We start from the raw sequence: 20106 nt of genomic DNA, 5'->3' as shown, positions 1-20106 counted from the left end.
ATGGTATTATTAGGACTTATGTAGACTTGTGTTTAGAACTTGTTTAAAGTGTTCCCTTTAGTAAGGAAGTAATAACGATGGAGTTATGGAACTTAGCATCGCAAAGAGGACTTGAAGTTTGATTTCCTGGTCCTATCAATACGATAACACACTCAACTTTGGACTACTGAAATGTAAATCTTAGTGCTTTGTACTTAAGTCACGTTTGTGTATTATGCTTATGTCAACTTCAGTTGTACTTATGTAGTGTACTTCGGTCATTCAAAGACATTATACCTGTCCCCTGGAAATTTGGCCATCGGTAAATTGAACACAGGGAAAATAGCCGCCGGTAAAATGGGAATTTTTTTGTTAAGGTGAAAAATGGGCATTCTTTAATAGAGATAATTATAATTTTTAACATAATAATAATAATAATAATAATAATACTAAGGCTTGTCTCCAAGTCCGAAGATTAATGAGGAATACAGTAATTCCCGTGCCTACGCAGCCCCAGCTGTGACCTACATATTTTGCCACATCCAAGGCAAGCATAACCATTGTCCGCTGGTTGGTCGATTACGATATTCTTTTCGCCGACTGCGTCTGTCCTCGGCAGCGGATTTTCATTTGGTCTTAAATGTGTATCCCGCGTCTTTGTAAGAGAGCTCCAGCTGTCTCGTTCTGAGGCCGCATGCAACTTATACTATGTACTATATATTGGTATTATGCTTATGTCAGCTTTGGTTGGGCTTATGTAGTGCACTTCGGTCACTCCAAGGCATTACACCTTGACCTTAATACTTCTGTCATTCCTGGGTATACAGCTCCAGTCATGTTTGTTGATCCTACTTCTGCGGTCCCATCGTACTGTATTGGTAGGCGTGGGACAAATCAAAGTTGGCAACACAGTCGTGGGTATTAGGAAGGGAAAAAATGTATTGGTCTGAAATCTAAAGAACTAATGACCTAATGTTGTCTTTTGTTTCTTGAAAGGTCCTGTTTGCTGACAACTGAAAAGGTCACGAGATATTGATTTGATCTTTACCAGCGTCCAAACCTTCCCGTCCCCGCCCTCAGTAGGGCGCCCTGCTGTGAAGTCTTTCTCTTTGTCTTTGTAGAGCTTTTATTTCAAACTTCTCTTTTTAGCGGCCCCCGAAAGGGGAAAAGACGCTATTAGTTTTGTGCGAAATGTCTGTCCGTCTGTCCGTCCGTCCCGTTTAGATCTCGTAAACTAGAAGAGATATTGAAAATCCGACTTCACAATATTTTAGACCATTCAAAGTTCTGATGCAACGGCTACTTTTTTGTTTTCTGAAAGCGAAAATTCTAATTTTTAAAATCAATTATGCAAGCAGTTTTTTATTAGAAAAAGGTAATTAGTATGCATTATATGTTAGACCTAATTTAAGACGAATAATAATCTTATATACATTATTTTCGTGTACTTTTTTTTCAATCTATCAAAATAAGTATGTTTTAATTTTTTTGAGGATTCAAATATGAGATTGAGCCTTTTCAAAACAAATAACTTATTTAGTTCGAACCGAGGGTCCCGGGTTCGAATCCTGGTGAAAACTGGGATTTTCAACTTCTGAGTCTACCCAGCTCTAATGGGTACCTGACATTAGTTGGGGAAAAGCAAAGACAATCTCGTTAACCGTAGGCCACAAAAACAGATGAACTTTACATCATCTGCCCTATAGACCACAAACTAGTTAGGCCAGGTTCACATCTAACTTTACATTCACTTTCACGTATCCTTTGATCTGCGGGACGGTTGGGGCACTACACAAGATCTGTTAACCTTCTTTCTCCATTCTTATCTCTCATTTGTCTTTGATATAATTTCATTCGGATGTTCTTTCTGAAAATATTGAAGCCTACCTGGGTGGACCACTGGTCGTGCGGTTTGCGCGCTGGACTGTCGTTTGGATTTATCGACGATCGAAGGTTCAAACCCTGCCTGCTCCCATCCCCCGTCGTCCTGCGGTAGGTTTGGACTAGGAAGTAAACTATCTTCAACTCTGAAGGATTATCCGAATTATGTAAAACATTTTACTTCGGGGGCCGATTTTGAGTTTGTGTTTCCACACAAACTGTCTTTTGTAACCTTGTTGTTTTGTATTTACATTCTCTCTCTTTTCTCTCTCTCTGGATGGCTGCCTGGTCGTGCGGTTTGCGCGCTGGACTGTCGTTCAGATTTATCGATGGTCGAGGGTTCAAACCGTGCCCGCTCCCATCCCCCGTCGTCCTGCGGGAGGTTTGGACTAGGAAGTAATTATCTTCGACTCTGAAGGAACATCCGAAACATGTAAAACATTGTCAACAAACATTTTCTTCTTTCTCTCTTCTCTTTCTCTCTCTCTTATCTCTCTTTTTCTTCTCTGTCTCTTCTCTGTCTCTTCTCTGTCTCTTCTCTCTCTTCACCTCTTTTCCTCTTTCTTCTGTCTCTCTTTTTCTTCTCTCTTCTCTCTCTCTTTCTTCCCTCTCTTCTCGCTCTCTTCTCTCTTTCTTCTCTCTCTTCTGTCTCTACTCTATTCTCTTTATCTCTTTTCTCTTTGCTCTTTCTTCTCCCTCTCTTCTCTCTCTTCTTTTTTTTTCTCTGTCTCTCTCTCTCTCTCTCAATCATCATCTCTTAATCTACTTCATGTTTTCTCTCTCTCAATCTCTCATTCTTTCTTAAGCACTCACTTTCTCTAACCTCTTCTTCTTTTCTCTCTCTCTCTCTCTTTCTCTCCTTCTCTATCTCTCTCTCTCTCTCTCTCTCTCATTCTCCCTCAATTCCTCTGTCTTATTTATCTGAAAATCAAATGGACACTGGTCACCTTGGACCCTGCGCGCTAGAATGAAGTCTACATCAATAACTAAATACTAAGCTGGGTGATTGATTAGACTATTCCCAAAAGGTCAAAAGGGTCAGCCGACCTTGACCACACATTTCTATTTTTATCTTCAGATCACTTTATATTTAAACTAGCCATTGTATGGTGTGGCCGAGACGGTGACAGCTCTGCATTGCATGTAAAATGAACTCCCTAAATATTTAACTTATCGAACTTTATAATTCCATTATATCTGGAAGATGTCTCGGGGAGATGTAAGCAGACAATCTGTTGCAAGATGTGAGCCCTGACCAACTTTGTTTCATTGTATTGATTCAACCCTTCTCTTCCCTTCCCCTTCGGAGGATCTGATTCTGGATGCATGCAGACGATCTGTTGCAAGGTGTGAGCCTTGATCAACTATTCTTATTGTGTTTGTTTATCAAGACTATGAACTATGATGTATTTTTGGCTGTATTTTAACCATGTCCCAAAAGTGATAACAAGGAAAAGCAACCAATGAGAAGGCGGATTTATCTAATTCTATCTTATAAAATACAGCTCTCCATTTTTGAATTTAAAATATACTTTTTATTTCTGCCGATTTTTTCTCCCACTTAAACTGGATCTACATCTAGACGGTAAGACAAAAATAAAAGTGCCCTGATAATCTTTATATAATTGATTTTCATATTTTCTGTATTATATCAGCTTCACACTCGTTTAGTAAATAAGGAATGGTCTTTGCCAATTATGCGAAAACTTTTTAAAAAAAGGATCTTTTTTTTTCTTTTTTTTTATCTTATAAAATACAGACGTTACCTAAAAAAAAAAGATGATGATTACGTCCTACGCGTCATGCATTTAGTCATGTTAACCAATGACTTAAATTCTGCCTGGATGGCTCCGGCAACCCATTCTATGCTCTAATATCACCAGGGAAGAAGAAGCATTTGTACAAATTTGTCCTAGCATATGGAACGAGGAATGTGCCTTTATCTTTGTGTCTATTAAGGTCGCTATTCAAGAGTGCCCATATTTCCGGGTGGTCTATTTACGGTGCCCAATTTTCTGTTGTCAAATTTCCAGTGGCCTTTTATTTTTTCAGACGTCGTGTTTCCTGATCCCGTGGCCAAACAGCCATGGCGTAAAGGGACATTATTACTTTCGGCATCTTTTGTTTTCAGTGATTTCCCCCAATACTGTACATATGCATCGGCAGCTGCCGCAGAACCCGTGATGTCAAAAAAAAAAAAAAAGGGGGGGGGGGGGCGAAGTATTTTTTTTCCATTAATTTTTTTTTTTATAACCCATGGAATAGCCCTTTCGCGAAAATCAAGGGACCACTGTACCTGTTATTTGATTTGAATATTTTATTTGTTTTCTGACGTAACAAACCCCCAACACTCTTAAAACAAATCGTTACAATTTTATACCCCCTTCCCCACTTTTAGTCGTTACGTTAAGTAGTACTTACAGTCTTTGTAAATGTACTGAAACAGACGGACTCAATTTGATTGTAGTCACATTCAAACTTCATGTATCTTCAAAGGGGGAATCACCCATTTTTTTCTTGGGTCCTGGTCCTGGGGTACCTTACATTCTTATCTTATATATAACAGATGTCACTTCGAAAAAGAAGATGATTACGTCCTACGCTTGTTCCTATGTCAATCTAGTCATGCATGTTAAGTAGAAAAAGTCAAGTTCCCTTTCAGAACTTGTGGTCTATAGGGCAGATGATGTAAAAGTCATCTGTTTCTGTGGCCTACGGTTAACAAGGGTGTCATGTGGCCAGCACAACGACCAACCGCCTTTAATTTTCCCTAACTAATGTCAGGTACCCATTAGAGCTGGGTGAACTCAGAGGCGTCCGAAGATCCCGAAATACAAAATCCCAGTCTTCACCCGGATTCGAACCCCGGTCCCCCGGCTCGGAAGCCAAGCGCTTTGCCGCTCAGCCACCGCGCCTCCCCATGCATGTTAACCAATGACTTAAATTCTGCCAAGTCATTGGTTTTCCTGGCTGACTCAGGCAACTGGCTTTATCTCCTCGATTGTATCTCCATTAGCTTTGCCCCGCCGGGAAAGAAAACAAAAGTAAGATATACAAAATGGTTTTATTGTTGTGCTTAGAACCCACCCCTAGCTCCTCCTCTGTAAACAAAAGTAAGATATGCAAAATGGTTTTATTGTTGTGCTTAGAACCCACCCCTAGCTCCTCCTCTGTAAACAAAAGTAAGATATGCAAAATGGTTTTATTGTTGTGCTTAGAACCCACCCCTAGCTCCTCCTCTGTAAACAAAAGTAAGATATGCAAAATGGTTTTATTGTTGTGCTTAGAACCCACCCCTAGCTCCTCCTCTGTAAACTCAGTTACGCCACCGATTTCACATACTACGTCTTCCACTCATTCAAGAAAACAACAAAAAAAACAAGAAACTATTTTAAGGAACAATTTGAACTTAATGGAGAATTAGATGGGGAAAAAGGGAAGTAATCCATTTACACAGTAAATCATATCTTATCGCCCTCATAGTTTTTAGTCAACAAATTTTTTTGCCTACTCGATATCACTTTGTTTATCGGTATGACTCTCTAAAATAGAAAATAAAAACATCACTTGGAATTTTTTAAATAAAGAAATAGGGAAAATAACAATTTTACGATAAAACCAAGAAACAATAGAAAGTTTCAGTCTACGTTAATCATCTGAATGATCCTAAGTGTCACATTGAGAGACCACATCACGAATAAAGAGATTAGAGACAGGGTTACCGCAGCAATCGGAGCCCATGATGACCTGCTAACTATTGTAAAAAGACGAAAGCTTAAAACCTATGGCCACATTACAAGATCTACGGGGCTCGCAAAGACCTTCCTTCAGGGAACAGTGCCAGGAGAAAGAAGAAGAGGCAGACAGAGAAAGCGATGGGAGGAGAACATTAAAGAATGGACGGGCCTGCCATGGAGAGAGGTTCTAAACAAGGCAAAAAAAAAAAGGGAGGAATGGAGAAAGACGGTCGACGAGTCTTGCTTGGTGCCCCAACGGTCCAACATACTAAGGGAGAGGTAAAGGTAAAGGTAAAATCATCCAATTATTATTCATTAGAAAAACAGTATCATGCAGACATCATAGTACAGCAAAAGTCACTATTAGTTGACTCTTTATCTCCGTAATTATTTTCCACGTTCTGACAGAATCGTTTGTTTTTCACATTTGTACAGTCTACACTGTTAGGATTAAACTTCAATAACATTTTTTGTTTGTAATCACAAAACGTTTATTTTTGGTATAGAATTATAGGAGAATGCATGCTCTTTTTATATATCACAAATTAAAGTTTATAAATACAAAAATTTAATTTAATTCAATGGGATCAATTCAACGATGGTATCGCTAATTAGGAGAGAAAGAGTTGATTCAAAGTTTTACTTTCAGACTTAATAATCTACAGGGCAGATGATTGTTGTACAATATTTGTATTACACAAATAACAAACTAGTGTGTAAGAGGAAAGACCATAGATATAAATAAATATAGACTGGCCGAAGGAAGTAACTTCATGTAACTTGAAAACATGTATATCTATTGTATTCGGATTTCCGAATTATGAAAAATTGCATTGTCTTCATTCTTAGAGATTAAACAAAACACTAGTGAAAATATTGTAATACTTATATAGGTTATGGCTGAAATTGATATGAATACTTAACTTTTATACTGCTCAGAAATGCTGTATAATAAAGTACACAAAATTGCAAGTCACAAATTTTCGTTTCATAAAACTCTTTAACTGGCCAGACTATATTTATTTATGTTTATGGGGAAGACATATGAGGAACGCCATTTTGTTACGTAAACACAAGCGGTGTTTGCACTGACGCGCTAGTGTGCAAATGTACATATAATACCAATATGTTACAAGTGTAATAAATACCTGCCATGCGCACCGCCAACCAAGCTAGTGCAGAAGGTGCGCACTATTCGAGACTAGACTAGGAAGGATGTTGGCATTAGAGAGAGAGAACGGAGATTAGAGATTATGAAGAGACTGTGTTCAAGGCATACGTGGTTCAATGTATTTGTTATGTCCCCATATAAATTAACATAGTTGCCTCGATGAGTTGCCTCCCTTAAGTTATTACATGATGTTAAGGTCATCTGTTTCTATGGTAAACGGTTAACGACCAGGGTGTCATGTGACAGCACAACGACCAACCGCCTTTACTTTCGCCAACTAAAATCAAGCACCGGTTAGAGCTGGGTAGACACCGAGGCGCCCCGAAAATCTCGAAATGTAAACTCCCACGGAGATTCGAACCAAGAACCCCGGGTTTTCGGAATCCAAGCGATTAACCACTCAGCCACCGCGCCCAATAGAAGTTACCATTTAAGCACATTTCTTCTTCTTCTTCTAGCCAGCTTTATTGCTGCTGAGCTGTCAGCTCTTTTGCAGACTGTGCCAAGGAAAAATAGTGTGCTGTTTTCTTCAGTTGTTCAGCACTGCCGTACAGGGTGTTGGTTATGTTGGGCTGTAGTGGTAGTAGGGTCTGCCTAAGGTGGATTAGGAAGGGGCATTCAAAGAGGATATGGTTTACGGTTTCATAATGTTTGGCGCAGTGTCTACAAAAGGGGGGGGGGTTGTGTGGAGCACATTTAAACCCTAAAGATTATGAACACGTATAGGCGGTTATGTTTGTTTCTCTCTTATATTTAAGTAAAATTATATTTTTGAGCCAACCTATGATTACATTATCACATTTTATTTAATCCGCATGTCTCTATCGCCACATGACCACTACAACAGTCAACCAGCTTCGAAGACGCCGGCAGCAAACTCCAAATGTCCTTCTTACCTGTCAGAGTCTGAAGCCAGCGAGGTCCTCCTACTTCCAGCACTGCTACCGGAAGACCTGCGCAGGTCAAGCGCCAGAGCCCCGAGCATCATGTGGTCAGACGCTGAGGCATACGACGTCCGGCGGCTTCCATAATCCACGAAAATCTGGGGGACCACAAAGGGGGGCTCGTCCCGGCTCCTCTTCCGGATCATCGGGCCAATGATCAAGCTTTTCTTCTCTTCCTTGACTTTCTTCTTTTTGCATTTTCCTGTGGAAACAGAATACGCAGTGAAAATAAAATCATTAAAGACAATACTCTAATAGAGAAAAGACTGTTGTCTAGTTCCGGTTCAGAATCTATTTTTAGAAGTAATTTATTTTAGTACAAAAATCAGTGTCTACCAAGCGGTGTTACCGTGTTTCTCTCAACCCTTCTATATGGATCTGTGACATGTACACTATACAGAGAGCAACTAAGACTACTTGAGCGCTTTCAACAAAGATGCTTGCGCTCCATCATGGCGATACGGTGGCAAGACCGCACAACAAACAGCGATGCCCTTGCGAACGTCGGTATGGACAGTATAGAGGGACTTCTTATGGTCCAACTTGCCTTAGCTGGCATCGAAGGGAGTACCTGATTGCATGCGGCTTCAGAACGAGACAGCCGGAGGTCACTCGCAAAGGCCGCGAGATACACATTGGAGACCCAAAATAAAATCTGCTGCCGAGGACAGACGCAGACGGCGAAAAGAAAATCTTAATCGACCATCGGCGGACAATTTATTATGTTTGCCCTGGATGCGGCTAAATATATAGGTCACAGCGTAGCCACAGAAAATACTGCATTCCTCATTAATCTTCGGACTCGGAGACAAGTCTTAATTTAGTAACGCTATCATGCCATCAATTAAATAGAATTGTATTGAATGTGTATAATCTTGACCAATATTTCTCTGACTGTGTTATTGATTTATTTTATGGCTTAAATAAATCAATAGACCATAATTCACTGGCATCCCGACAATCTAGAAATGATTTATTGTTGATTACACTTTATCCCTGGCAAAAGACTGAGAAGAATGGCGATAGATGATAACGTATCAGGTGTAGTGCCCCAACTTTCGAACAGACTCAGTAAGGGAAATGTGAAGGTAAAGCATCCTCTGTTTGGGGACCCCTCAACTCAAGAAAACATTAGGAAACTGGAACAGACACAAAATAGAGCAGTGAGACTCATAACAAACGAATATTCACATTTGACTAGAGTAACACCTTTAATAAAATCACTAAATTTAGAAAGCCTTCAGTAGAGAAGGCTCAAAAGTAAAGTAAAGCTCTAATGGTTACCTGACATTAGTTGGGGAAAAGTAAAGGCGGTTGGTGGTTGTGCTGGCCACATAACTTCCCTAGCGCTATTAGAGCATGAAATGGGTTGCCTGAACTAGCCAGGAAAACCAGTGACTTGGCAGAATTTAAGTCATTGGCTAATAAGCATGACTAAATGCATGACGCGTAGGACGTAATCATCTTCTTTTTTGAAGTAACGTCTGTATTAGATAAGATAAGATAAAGAATAAAAGATGAAATGGCTGCATAGAAATGGGAGAGCACTAGAAGTGAAAATGATTATGTATAAATATGATTACCTTTCTTAATCCCACTTTCTTTCTATTGTTTCTACGCGTGATCAATCGCTATACGTACAGATCTATACCGCGGCAACGAGCTATTTATCTAAAGAGCCCACAGGTTGCGACTTCACAGGTCAGTGTTGAGGCCTAGTAGCTGTTATTATTAAATCTTTTAAAATGCATTCCTTTATTATCGGTCTCTCTAATAAATACTTCCACTTATAGTCAATCCCCTTATACACATCAATCCCTTTTAATGGACAATCCCTTCTTAACCTCTGGTTTCAAACTCAGGTCTTCTGAGGCTACACAATCACGCATTTTTCTCCATCATAATTTCTATCAGACACATACATTCGCTCACGTGAATCAAAAAGTAATTAATAAACCAATCGCGGGCAGAGTGTCTTGTCTGTAAGACTTCCGGCGACTTGAATGCAGTATAAACTAATCGAATTATTGATTTGACCTTACATTTGTATTTAGCTTTCTGTTTCTTTTATCCAGTTCAACTCTGCATAGTCCTTTCACCACACAGCACCAAGCAAAACAATAGAGAAATTAAGAGAAATCACACAATGCTACAGTATTCAGAGAACCATGTAAGCCTACAGCTCTAAGTCCTTTAGCAGGGCCGGCCTTAGAGATAGGCAAACTAGGGAGAAATCACACAATGCTACAATATTCAGAGAACCATGTAAGTCTACAGCTCTAAGTCCTTTAGCAGGGTCGGCCTTAGAGATAGGCAAACTAGGGAGAAATCACACAATGCTACAATATTCAGAGAACCATGTAAGTCTACAGCTCTAAAGCCTTCAGCAGGGTCGGCCTTAGAGATAGGCAAACTAGGGAGAAATCACACAATGCTACAATATTCAGAGAACCATGTAAGTCTACAGCTCTAAGTCCTTTAGCAGGGTCGGCCTTAGAGATAGGCAAACTAGGGAGAAATCACACAATGCTACAATATTCAGAGAACCATGTAAGTCTACAGCTCTAAAGCCTTCAGCAGGGCCGGCCTTAGAGATGGGCAAACTAGGCAGCCTCCGATTGGTGAGGGCATCGCACAGGTAGAAGAGAAGTGCTATCGGCGCCATATAATTTTAATTTATTTGTTGATTTAGATACAGATACAGGACGATTTATTATTCAGTACCAGGTGACCGAGCCTCGCTCGGAGGAATAATCTATTAACGAAAAATATTTACCCGAACTTATTTTGTAATGACGAAAATGAGTGATCTGGTCGAGGACTATCAATCTGAAGTGTTGCTTTGGTGTTCTTTTAGTTCTAAATGACATCGTAGATGCCATACATGGCGATTCGAATAGAAAGTCCCCCTGTAGTCTCGAAAGACAAATCTCACAAATCTTTTTGCGTAGAACGTAGTTATCTTATTTTTGAAGTAACGTCCGTAATATATAATTATTAGAAGATAAGATAATATCACTGCTTGACTTTCTGGACAAGGTTACGCTAGTCTGGTTTCTGAGCTGACAATTCATGGACACACTCCTTCTTCAAGAAATGTGAAATCCACTTGCTGTAATATGGATTGAAGTGTTTCAAGATACGCTAAACCAAAATAGAAAAAATGATACCCCGCAATGTGCTCCATTCAACCGAAAGTTTGACGGTTGACAAACTGGACAGTGGGTGACCATCAGAGAGAGAAAGTCACGCAAGAAGTGCTGACCAAAGAGATTAAAACCCAAAATATTCCGGTAGATTCAAAAATATCTGGAGAAGATGAAATATGTAACTATTTCATAGTTTTCTTTGAAATATGTAACTATTACGTAAGTTTTCCAAGAAATATGTAACTACTAGATATTCTGCTATGAAATATTTAACTCTCAAATAGTTTGCTATGAAATATATATGAAAATATAAAACAGACGTAAAAAGATCATTAAATCTTGGAGTAATATAGTTGGGGGAGAGAAAGAGAGAGAGAGAGAGAGAGATAGAGAGAGCAAAAGAAGAGGAAGAGGAATTTATCAATTATTTTACCAAAGTCCAAACGCCTTAAATAAATGTAAGATTGACAGACCGACAACCAATAGGAAAGTGGGAATTAGAACTTTTCGGCATAACCTCCGTGTTAGTGACTTTAACTACGGAAGTGAATGTGAAGGTAGGACTGATTGCTGCCCCTTTTTGAATAGTGCTAAGCTGATTGCCCTTCTTACATCTTTCTAGAAGTTCTATTTTAAGATTCAGGCTTCATATAAGCATGAAAAGAGAGTTCGATTCGATTTTAAAAAGAAAAAAAAAAGAAAACTTGCATAGAGAAGGTTCAAGTAAGTGAAACTGCTGATTGCGGCCTGATAAACAGAGTATTGATTTCTTGATTAGGCGGCGAAGCGCAACAATCAGCTCTTGCGTAATTAAACAACAACAAAGAAACCAGATCTAAATCATGTTTTAGAAGTTTCTATGCTGTATTACTTCCCCTTATATTGTAGGGGAGGGGTTTTAGTTCTTCTCTCTTTCTCTATTTCTGTCTCTCTTTTTCTCTCTCCCTTACACTGTCTCTCTCTCTCTCTCTCTCATATTTATACTCCTTATCCTCTTCTTTTGCTCTCTCTCTCTCTCTCTCTCTCATATTTATATTCCTTATCCTCTTCTTTTGCTCTCTCTCTCTCACACATATTTATATTTCTCTCACGTTTGTACAAGCCTTTCTGTCAGAAATCAATGATCGCATTCACACACACACAAACTTTGTACACACATACCTCATTCACACGCACACACACACACACACATCTTACATTTACTACTCCCACGCCTTTCTACCTATACGCCACCCTCCCCGCCATTAACACCACTAACACCTAACACCTTTCATCACTCCGGCGGACTTCCCGGGGCCGGAGCTAATAACGGCGCTCCTCATCACAAGAAGGCCTCATTTAGCCCGCAGGCCGCGACCTTAAAGCCATCGTGTGTCTGATCAAAAACAAGGGAACTCACCCACCAGGATTAGTTGGCTACTGCGATGCTAGAGTATCGATTCCTGCGTATCGAGCTCGGATTTAAAAAAAAAAAAAAAAGACACGTTCGCGAGACAGTCTGTTGTTTCATGGCTAATCAGTTCTTGTTTCGATACTTGGCCTTCTGAGATGTGTCTTTATTTGACCGTGTTCGATCTGACCAGTCCATGCGCCCCTCTCTCCTGGTCTCTCATCGGTGTAAAAACATATTCCCTCAGCCAGTTAATGATAGACTGTAAAAAGAGGTTCTCAAAGTATCTGAAACTACGTCACTATAAGCATTTTGTATCATTTTAATAATAAAATGAACAAATGAAGCTTTGTAAGAGGCAGAGGGTTGAACATTTACTGAGATTCATACACATTCGACAAGAACAATACCAAGCAAAATATTGTTGAAAAAGGCTAATCTAAAGGTAAGAACCGCAAAATCACTGCCATTTATCTCAGTGGAAGCTCCTTCTGTCGCAAAGCAACTATTGATCATCTCATGGAAATATGATGCATGTCTGGGTATTATCTATGGTCGAAACGATGTCGCCCATACATCAGTTTACCCCCCATCTACTCAGCTGATTTATCTCAATACTGCAGGAATAAGCTTCATTTTTTTCCCGTTTAAAACAAAATTAATTAATTAACATTAATTAATTCGCTAATTGGTTAATTTTGTATTGATTAATGTATTGTCATCGACATGAATAATTAATTTAATTATGCACAATTTCAACTTTATCAAGACTGGGTGTGGGACGGAAAAAAAACGTGTACAAAACGTAATATGGGAAATAACTTCATATATACAGCCACATCTCTTAATGAGTAGCTTTTAATTCCATTTTTCAATACACAACAAATAATTAATTACCAATATTCAATTAATAGATTTTTTTATTGATTCATCATTTGTTAGGTACAACAAATATTTGTGTAAAGTTTCAACTTAATCCGAGAATGGGTTTGGGAAAAAATAACCGTTAAATAACTTCTAAATAATGTTTTGATAACAGTGTTACCAGACAGAGTGAGTTGATATAAGCTTTGTACAAACTCTGATGATTTCTTGTTTCTAGTAATAATAACTATTTCTTCACACCCACACCCCCCAGGGGGATTAAAATCTACCAGCTTATCTTTCCACCTTCCTAAGAGGGAGGACTTTTAAGAGCTGTTGATCAACATGGTGGCGGGAATCGGTCGTCATACTCTACTGTGGGTGGTTTTCGACCGAGAGAAATAGATAGACTTGGCTGAGCGCATTATCGCAGCATTCCCAAACTACAAGTCAGGGATCAGACATGGGGATAATGGTGATGAGGATTAAGATGAAAGTGGTGGTTGTGGGGATAATTATAATGATAATGATGATGGTGATGATAATGGTGAAAACGATGATTATTGTGATTAGATGGGGCATGATGGTAGTGATTAAGATAATGACGGTGATAAGAAAGATAAGTATAAAGATGAATATGATGGTGGTGGTGATGGTGGTAAAGATGATGATAGTGATGATGAGAATAATAGTGATGGTTATTATAGCGATAATCTTGTGTTAAGAATGACGATAATGGTGATGATGATGAAGATGAAAGTGGTGGAGGTGATGATGATGATGATGATGATGATGATGATAACGATGATGATGTTTGGTAATTATGGTGATGATGATGATAATGATGGTGATACGAAAGATAATGATAGAGATGAATATGATGGTGGTGGTGATGGTGGTAATGATGATGATGGTGGTGATGAGAATAATAGTGATGGTTATTACAGGGATAATTTTGTGTTAAGAATGACGATAATTATAATGATACTGGTTACATTTTTTTAAGAATGACGATAATTATAATGGTACTGGTCACAAAGTTGTTGGTGGTGATAAGAGCAATGGTGACGATCATGGTGGAGGTGTGGATGATAATGATGCTGATGACAGTGGTGAGAACGGTGGTGATTGTTATGACGCTGATGAGAAATGATGAAAGAAATGTTGATGATGATGGTTAAGAGTATTGATGGTGGTGACGACAGTACAGAGAATTATTGTAATTATGACGATGACGGTGAGAATGATGATGATGATGTTTTCGTTAGTGATATTGATGACGTTAGAAATGACGTAATGACGATGATAGTACTGATGGTGGTGAGATGATAATGCTAGTGATAAAATTGATAACACTCGTGATATTGGTGGGAGGGACGGCCTTAGGCATAGGCAAACTAGGTCAAGAAATTTGCTTTGGAGAAAAAAAAATTGGTAAAAATTGAACCAAAATCTCAAACTTAGCAGAACTCTATGCCTCTATGTCAATTAGCCTTGCTTCAAGTCTCTAGTATGATTCAAAGCTTATTCACAAATGTATAGATCTCCTTGTTAGACTACAAATGTTAGAAGACCATTGGTTATTTCTAGTCTGGTGATCACGAATCGTCCATGAAGTAAATTCGTGCTATTGACGCCATTGGAGTTCAAACTTATTTGTTGATTTAGATCTACATAAAGGACTGTTTATAATTCATTGAGTAGTTCGTTGGTTTTTTTTATTTTATTTGGGGCCACCTTATTCACTTCGCTTAGGGCCTCCAATTACCTAAAGCCGGCCCTGTTGGTGGTGAGATGTTTGTAAAATGTTTTACATGTTTTCGGATGTTCCTTCAGAGTTGAAGATAGTTTACTTCCTAGTCCAAACCTCCAGCAGGACGACAGGGGATGGGAGCGGGCAGGGCTTGAACCCGGGACCATCGATAAATCCAAACGACGGTCCAGCGCGCAAACCGCACGACCAGGCAGCCTTCCAGATGATGATGAATAGGAGGAATAAGAGCAAGGGCAGACGGGAAATATGTGCCTTTGGGCCGGTGTCATGCGGGCCGACAACCGATGGGCCGGTGAGAATGTCACGTAACGTTTATTGTGAACGATAATAGTGCCTATAAAAAAATACTATTTGTTTCGTAAAATGGTCCCAAGCATTTTTGCAACTGACATTCACATATATATATACAGTGCTTTTTTGTGACGGTACGCACCGGTACGGCGTACCGGCACATTTTTGATTGTGGGGAAAAATATTACCTTTTTTGTAGTTTAAAAACAGACAAAAAGTACCTAATAGTATCTCGATTTAAATACGAAACTTTTTAACAAATCGGGTTAACTCGTTTTATTACCTAAATTTAAATCTATTAAAGAAACTTTTAACAACTATGGTGAAATGCAAATACAAAGTGTACATTAGATATGAATGTATCGACTTAACGGGTAAACCAATTTTCGCAAAACTACTTTTATTTTCGTGGCATAAGAAAAAAAAAACCTGAAAGGAACATTAGCTAAGCATGACAGATCTAAATCCAATCCACTAGATTAGTAATACACAAACTAAGGCCAGCAGGCCGCGGGTACTATCTGGCTAGTATATATATTTGTCACGTATATATATATACTGGATGCTAATTATAATGAACACAATGTGTAGCCTGGATTGCATTTTTTTTTGTGTGCTAGGCAGATTTTGACACCCAGTCCGCCCCTGAATAGGAGGATAAAAATGAGGATGTCGGTTATGATGGAACGGTGTGAGATGTTTTTACATTTCGTTCCACTAACAGAAGGAATAGAAATAAATTAATTGGAGATTTTCTTACATGGCGGGAAAAAAATGTATTATAGCCAACCTTTTGGTGCAACAGGTGTACAAAATAAAGGAAGTGCTGATGAACTATGGGAGTTTTTTTTTAAATAGATAGACGCCATTTTTTATCTTTGCAGAATCAAATGTTCTAAGATCTTCCGTTTGTAGCGCGCGCGCACACACGCACACACACACACGCGCACACACACGCACACACACACACGCGCACACACACGTACACACACACACACAATGTCAATATGAAAGGAAAAAATTAGACTTTTCACTTTATGACATAAAGTTTATTAGTAAATTAAATGGGCGGTACTAAAGGACATTTAATGCCAAGATCAACAGCCACTCTCTGGGATATGGTTTAATTTATAGCAGGATTCTTATAAGATTTAGTTGGCAACAGTGACGTTCAATTTATAGCGTCCTTGACATTGTTTAGATTATCTTGAAAAATATCCCAATAGTCATCTCTAGATCACTAGACATTGACCTGGACCATGAGGAACAGGACTAGTGTAATTATGGTAATCACACGAGTCTCGCTAAGACCCTGCCAATGTGAGATCCCCTGCAGTAAAGGACAAAAATCAATATCTGTATTGTACTCGACCTGGAGCCTCGGTCACGTTTGGTTTCTTAATGGCGTTGCGAGGGTGGGATGTGGGGGGCGGGGCGGTCTGCTTCACACGACGATTTTAAAGGGAGGCAATAATGTCCAGGTGAACTTAAATTTTGTGTTCATTAACTCTTTCCCTCCTAATCGACGATACCATCGTTGATTTTGACCTCATTAAATTAAATTGATGTTTAATTTTTTAAAACTTGACTTTGAACTATATAAAAAGAGCATGCATTTCCCTTTAATTCTACACCAAATACAACATTTTCTGATAACAACCAACAAAGCTTTTGAAGCTCAATCCTAACAGGTTAGTGAAATAGTAATGAGCAAAATGAAGAATTCCTTACAAAACGTGGAAAAATAATTACGGAGAGAAAGAGTTAATACTCATGTATTAAATGTCTGTGAATCAGCTCGTGAAGTTACCTGCCCCTGCAACATATTTAAGTACCTGGATCTGTAATGTTAAGACGCAATAACAAGGAAAGAAATGTCTGTAATTTAGAAGATACTCTTACTTTCCTAGTGCTATCAGAGCATGGAATGGGTTGCCTGAATCAGCAAGGAAAACCAAAGACGTGACAAAATATAAGTCATTGATTAACATGCATGACTAGATTGGCCTATGGACACGCGCAGGACGTTAGCATCCTCTTTTTTTTCAAGTAACGTCTTTATTTTATAAGATAAGATAAGAAGCTACGAACGGAAAGAGGTAATTACTAAATGCACGAAAAAAAAATTTTCCTTGTAGTTTTAACAGCAATGTGCAGTGTCTCTCCCCACCCCTATTTCTTCCGTTTATATTATGATTAATTATCCTACGTACATGCGTATAGCTTAAAAATATTTAATACGTTCGTACAATAAACTCAAAACAGCTTCCGAGTAATCTGTCGACGCTAGACACGAATACGAAATGTCAACACAGCTGCTAACTGTGCAACTTTCTCACGGCTCAATCTGCTTCTGTTATTTTCAGGTTTTTCCAAACTTTGTCACAGCATGCATGTCATCTCTGACTCTGTGTCTGGTTGTTCAGCAGAGCAGTCCTTCTCGAAGTTGCGATGGTTCAAAGTTATTTCAGGGTTTCTAAAACACAGAGAGCAGGTTGACTTTACTTTGTTGATCTTTCCATTGAGCGAAAAGCAGCAGTTTTGGGAAAAGATGCACTGTTTTCTGAGTTTGCTACTCACAAGGAAGAAAAAGTTTTGTGGGAAGCGTGGTCGAGAGGCTAAGTACGCTTGAATGTGGCTGTCTTGGCTACCTATGAGGGGGGCTAGAGGTTCGACACCCATCTCGTTTATTGAGTGCCCAAAGGCAGCACGGAAAACCTTCTCCCAGATACCCCCTCCCCCCACTAGTCCACAAGTGAGATTGGACCATAGCGCTCTGAGCATTCTATAAGCATGAAAGTAGTGCTATATAATGGTTCGTGGTGTGCTATAGTTTCTTAATTCATATATTTTTTTTATCTTGTACAGTTTATAGTTTCATTCTAAGTTTCATAAATTTGCATCTAGAAATGTTTTTCGCAATGTAAACGCGTAAAACATTTTGTTCGTACATTTGAAATATCTTTAAAGTCTTTTGATTCTGTGAACAACGTTGTCACAAATCACTAATAGTGCTACTGTCACGTGTCACCAATGGTGCCAGATGTCACGATCAGACTTGAACTATATTTAAATATAAAACGTAAGTACAGCTTATGTACAAGTTAAAGATCAATAAGCACAAAGAAACATTACAAAGGCTTTAAATCAGAGCCCTTAGTAAACGCGACGGTCTACTGGGAGATTCTTTCATCGACTGGCGTTCTTTCTACTCTCGTCAATTCTCTGGCGCTAAAATTTCTTTATTTATTTTCAAATCAACCAATAGATTTGCAACATCGTAATTACGTCTCGGGTAAAACCTGAGGCGCTGTCAAGGATCTAGATTTGTGGGGTAATTCCTGAGGCTCAGTCAAGGGTTTATATTTCTATTTACACATAAGCTTTTCAATGTGAAATATACAAATAAATCTATAATGGCATCTGTGACAAACGTGTAAAAAAAAATTGAGTTTTAAGACACTATTACTACATCAAATGTAAGGATTGTATTACAAAGAAAAAGGTAAGCTACTTGCATTGTTTTTTGGTAAATGTACCGAGACATTCAGATTTCTCAAACGTTTTGTGAAACACTGAATTCGTCTTATTTGGGGTAAGGGGGCCCACCGAGATATTAATGAACCCGGGCCCACGGGTATCTTGCTACGCCACAGGACTGAAGGAGCCCAACATACAATTTTCTGGTTATATTCCATTATAAGATAAAGTCATTTAGAAGGATCAATAAAGTTCACGGAGAAATTGGAGTGAGTCAGGATTATTTGACGTCAAATTCATTTCCAAACCTAATTTTTAAATAACTACGTCATCGCTAACAGTTTTAGAACCGTTGCCTTGTGACGAATGCTTGCCAGATACACCATAAAAACAGTCGCAAATATCTGCCACTTGTTTGTGCTTCAGATTATTACCCATGATGCATTGTACTTCTCAGAAGACCGCGTTGTGCGCATGCGCATTGCATGGCCTCTGTGTCAACCTTGAAACTCTCGCCAATTACGTAAATGCATAAAAGAAACAAACAAAAAAAAAAAAGGGAAACAATCTATTTAAAGTTATCGTTCTTGCCGCCTTGTTTATTATCTCCACAGAGGTGTTCTGTAAGTTGTTTGTTCACAAGAGACGTTAAAGTAGAGAGAGCTCTTCGGGAAACAGTTTAGCAAAAAACAACAAAAGTCGATATACGAACACATTAAAAAACTGCACTTTAAAAAGAAATAAAACAATATTTCTGATCACTCTAAAGCAGACAGATACTCACTGAATAAATTAGCTCAATATAGGCCTACCAATACGGCAATTGTAGCGTTGTAAATCTCATGAGTCTACATTTTCCCTTTGCTTCTTGTGTGAGTAAAGAGGCCAATCCTTGATACACAGCTGCGGTCACAGGTTAGGCGCATGTAATACTTATAATACTGTCTACTCTCGTAATATACGTTTGACATGTTTCGGATGTTCCTTCAGAGTTAAGATAGTTTCCTTCCTAGTCCAAACCTCCCTCAGGACGACGGGGGATGGGAGCGGGCAGGGCTTGAACCCTCGACCGTCGATAAATCCGAACGACAGTCCAGCGCGCAAACCGCACGACCAGGCAGCCATCCAGTCGTAAGTGAATGTAGCTATAGCTAACTGCAGTTCTAGGCAAGATGTTTTTTTGTTGCTATATACTTTCGCTAGTATCCGGGGTGTTTAGGAAAGTGTAATGTAATGTGTGCTTCTTCTCTCGGTATAAGGTCACCCACAGTAGCACATAGAAATGGGTATTTGTTTTTCCCGCGTTCCGTTTGTTATGACGACCCTTTTTTGTGTGTTTTCTCTATCGGGAAATAATGAGATCAATGTCAAGGTTTTTTTTTTGTTTCACAGAGGGCCACGTCTCAGGGTGGGCCATGTCTGAGAGCGGACCATGTCTCAGGGTGG

The 20106-nt window shown here is 39.0% G+C and overlaps 1 protein-coding gene across 1 annotated transcript in view; it reads right to left on the bottom strand.

The window, feature by feature from the left end:
- Positions 1 to 20106, bottom strand: part of LOC106059661 (uncharacterized) — a 176830-nt gene that overhangs the window by 111969 nt on the left and 44755 nt on the right. The window contains exon 3 of the mRNA XM_056022660.1: positions 7665 to 7914. Within this exon, the coding sequence (XP_055878635.1) occupies positions 7665 to 7914 (250 nt within the window). The remainder of the gene's footprint in view (positions 1 to 7664; positions 7915 to 20106) is intronic.

This window comes from Biomphalaria glabrata, chromosome 3 (assembly GCF_947242115.1).
Source record: "Biomphalaria glabrata chromosome 3, xgBioGlab47.1, whole genome shotgun sequence".
In the NCBI taxonomy this organism is placed as follows: domain Eukaryota; kingdom Metazoa; phylum Mollusca; class Gastropoda; family Planorbidae; genus Biomphalaria; species Biomphalaria glabrata.
This window is presented reverse-complemented; position numbering and strand designations above follow the sequence as displayed.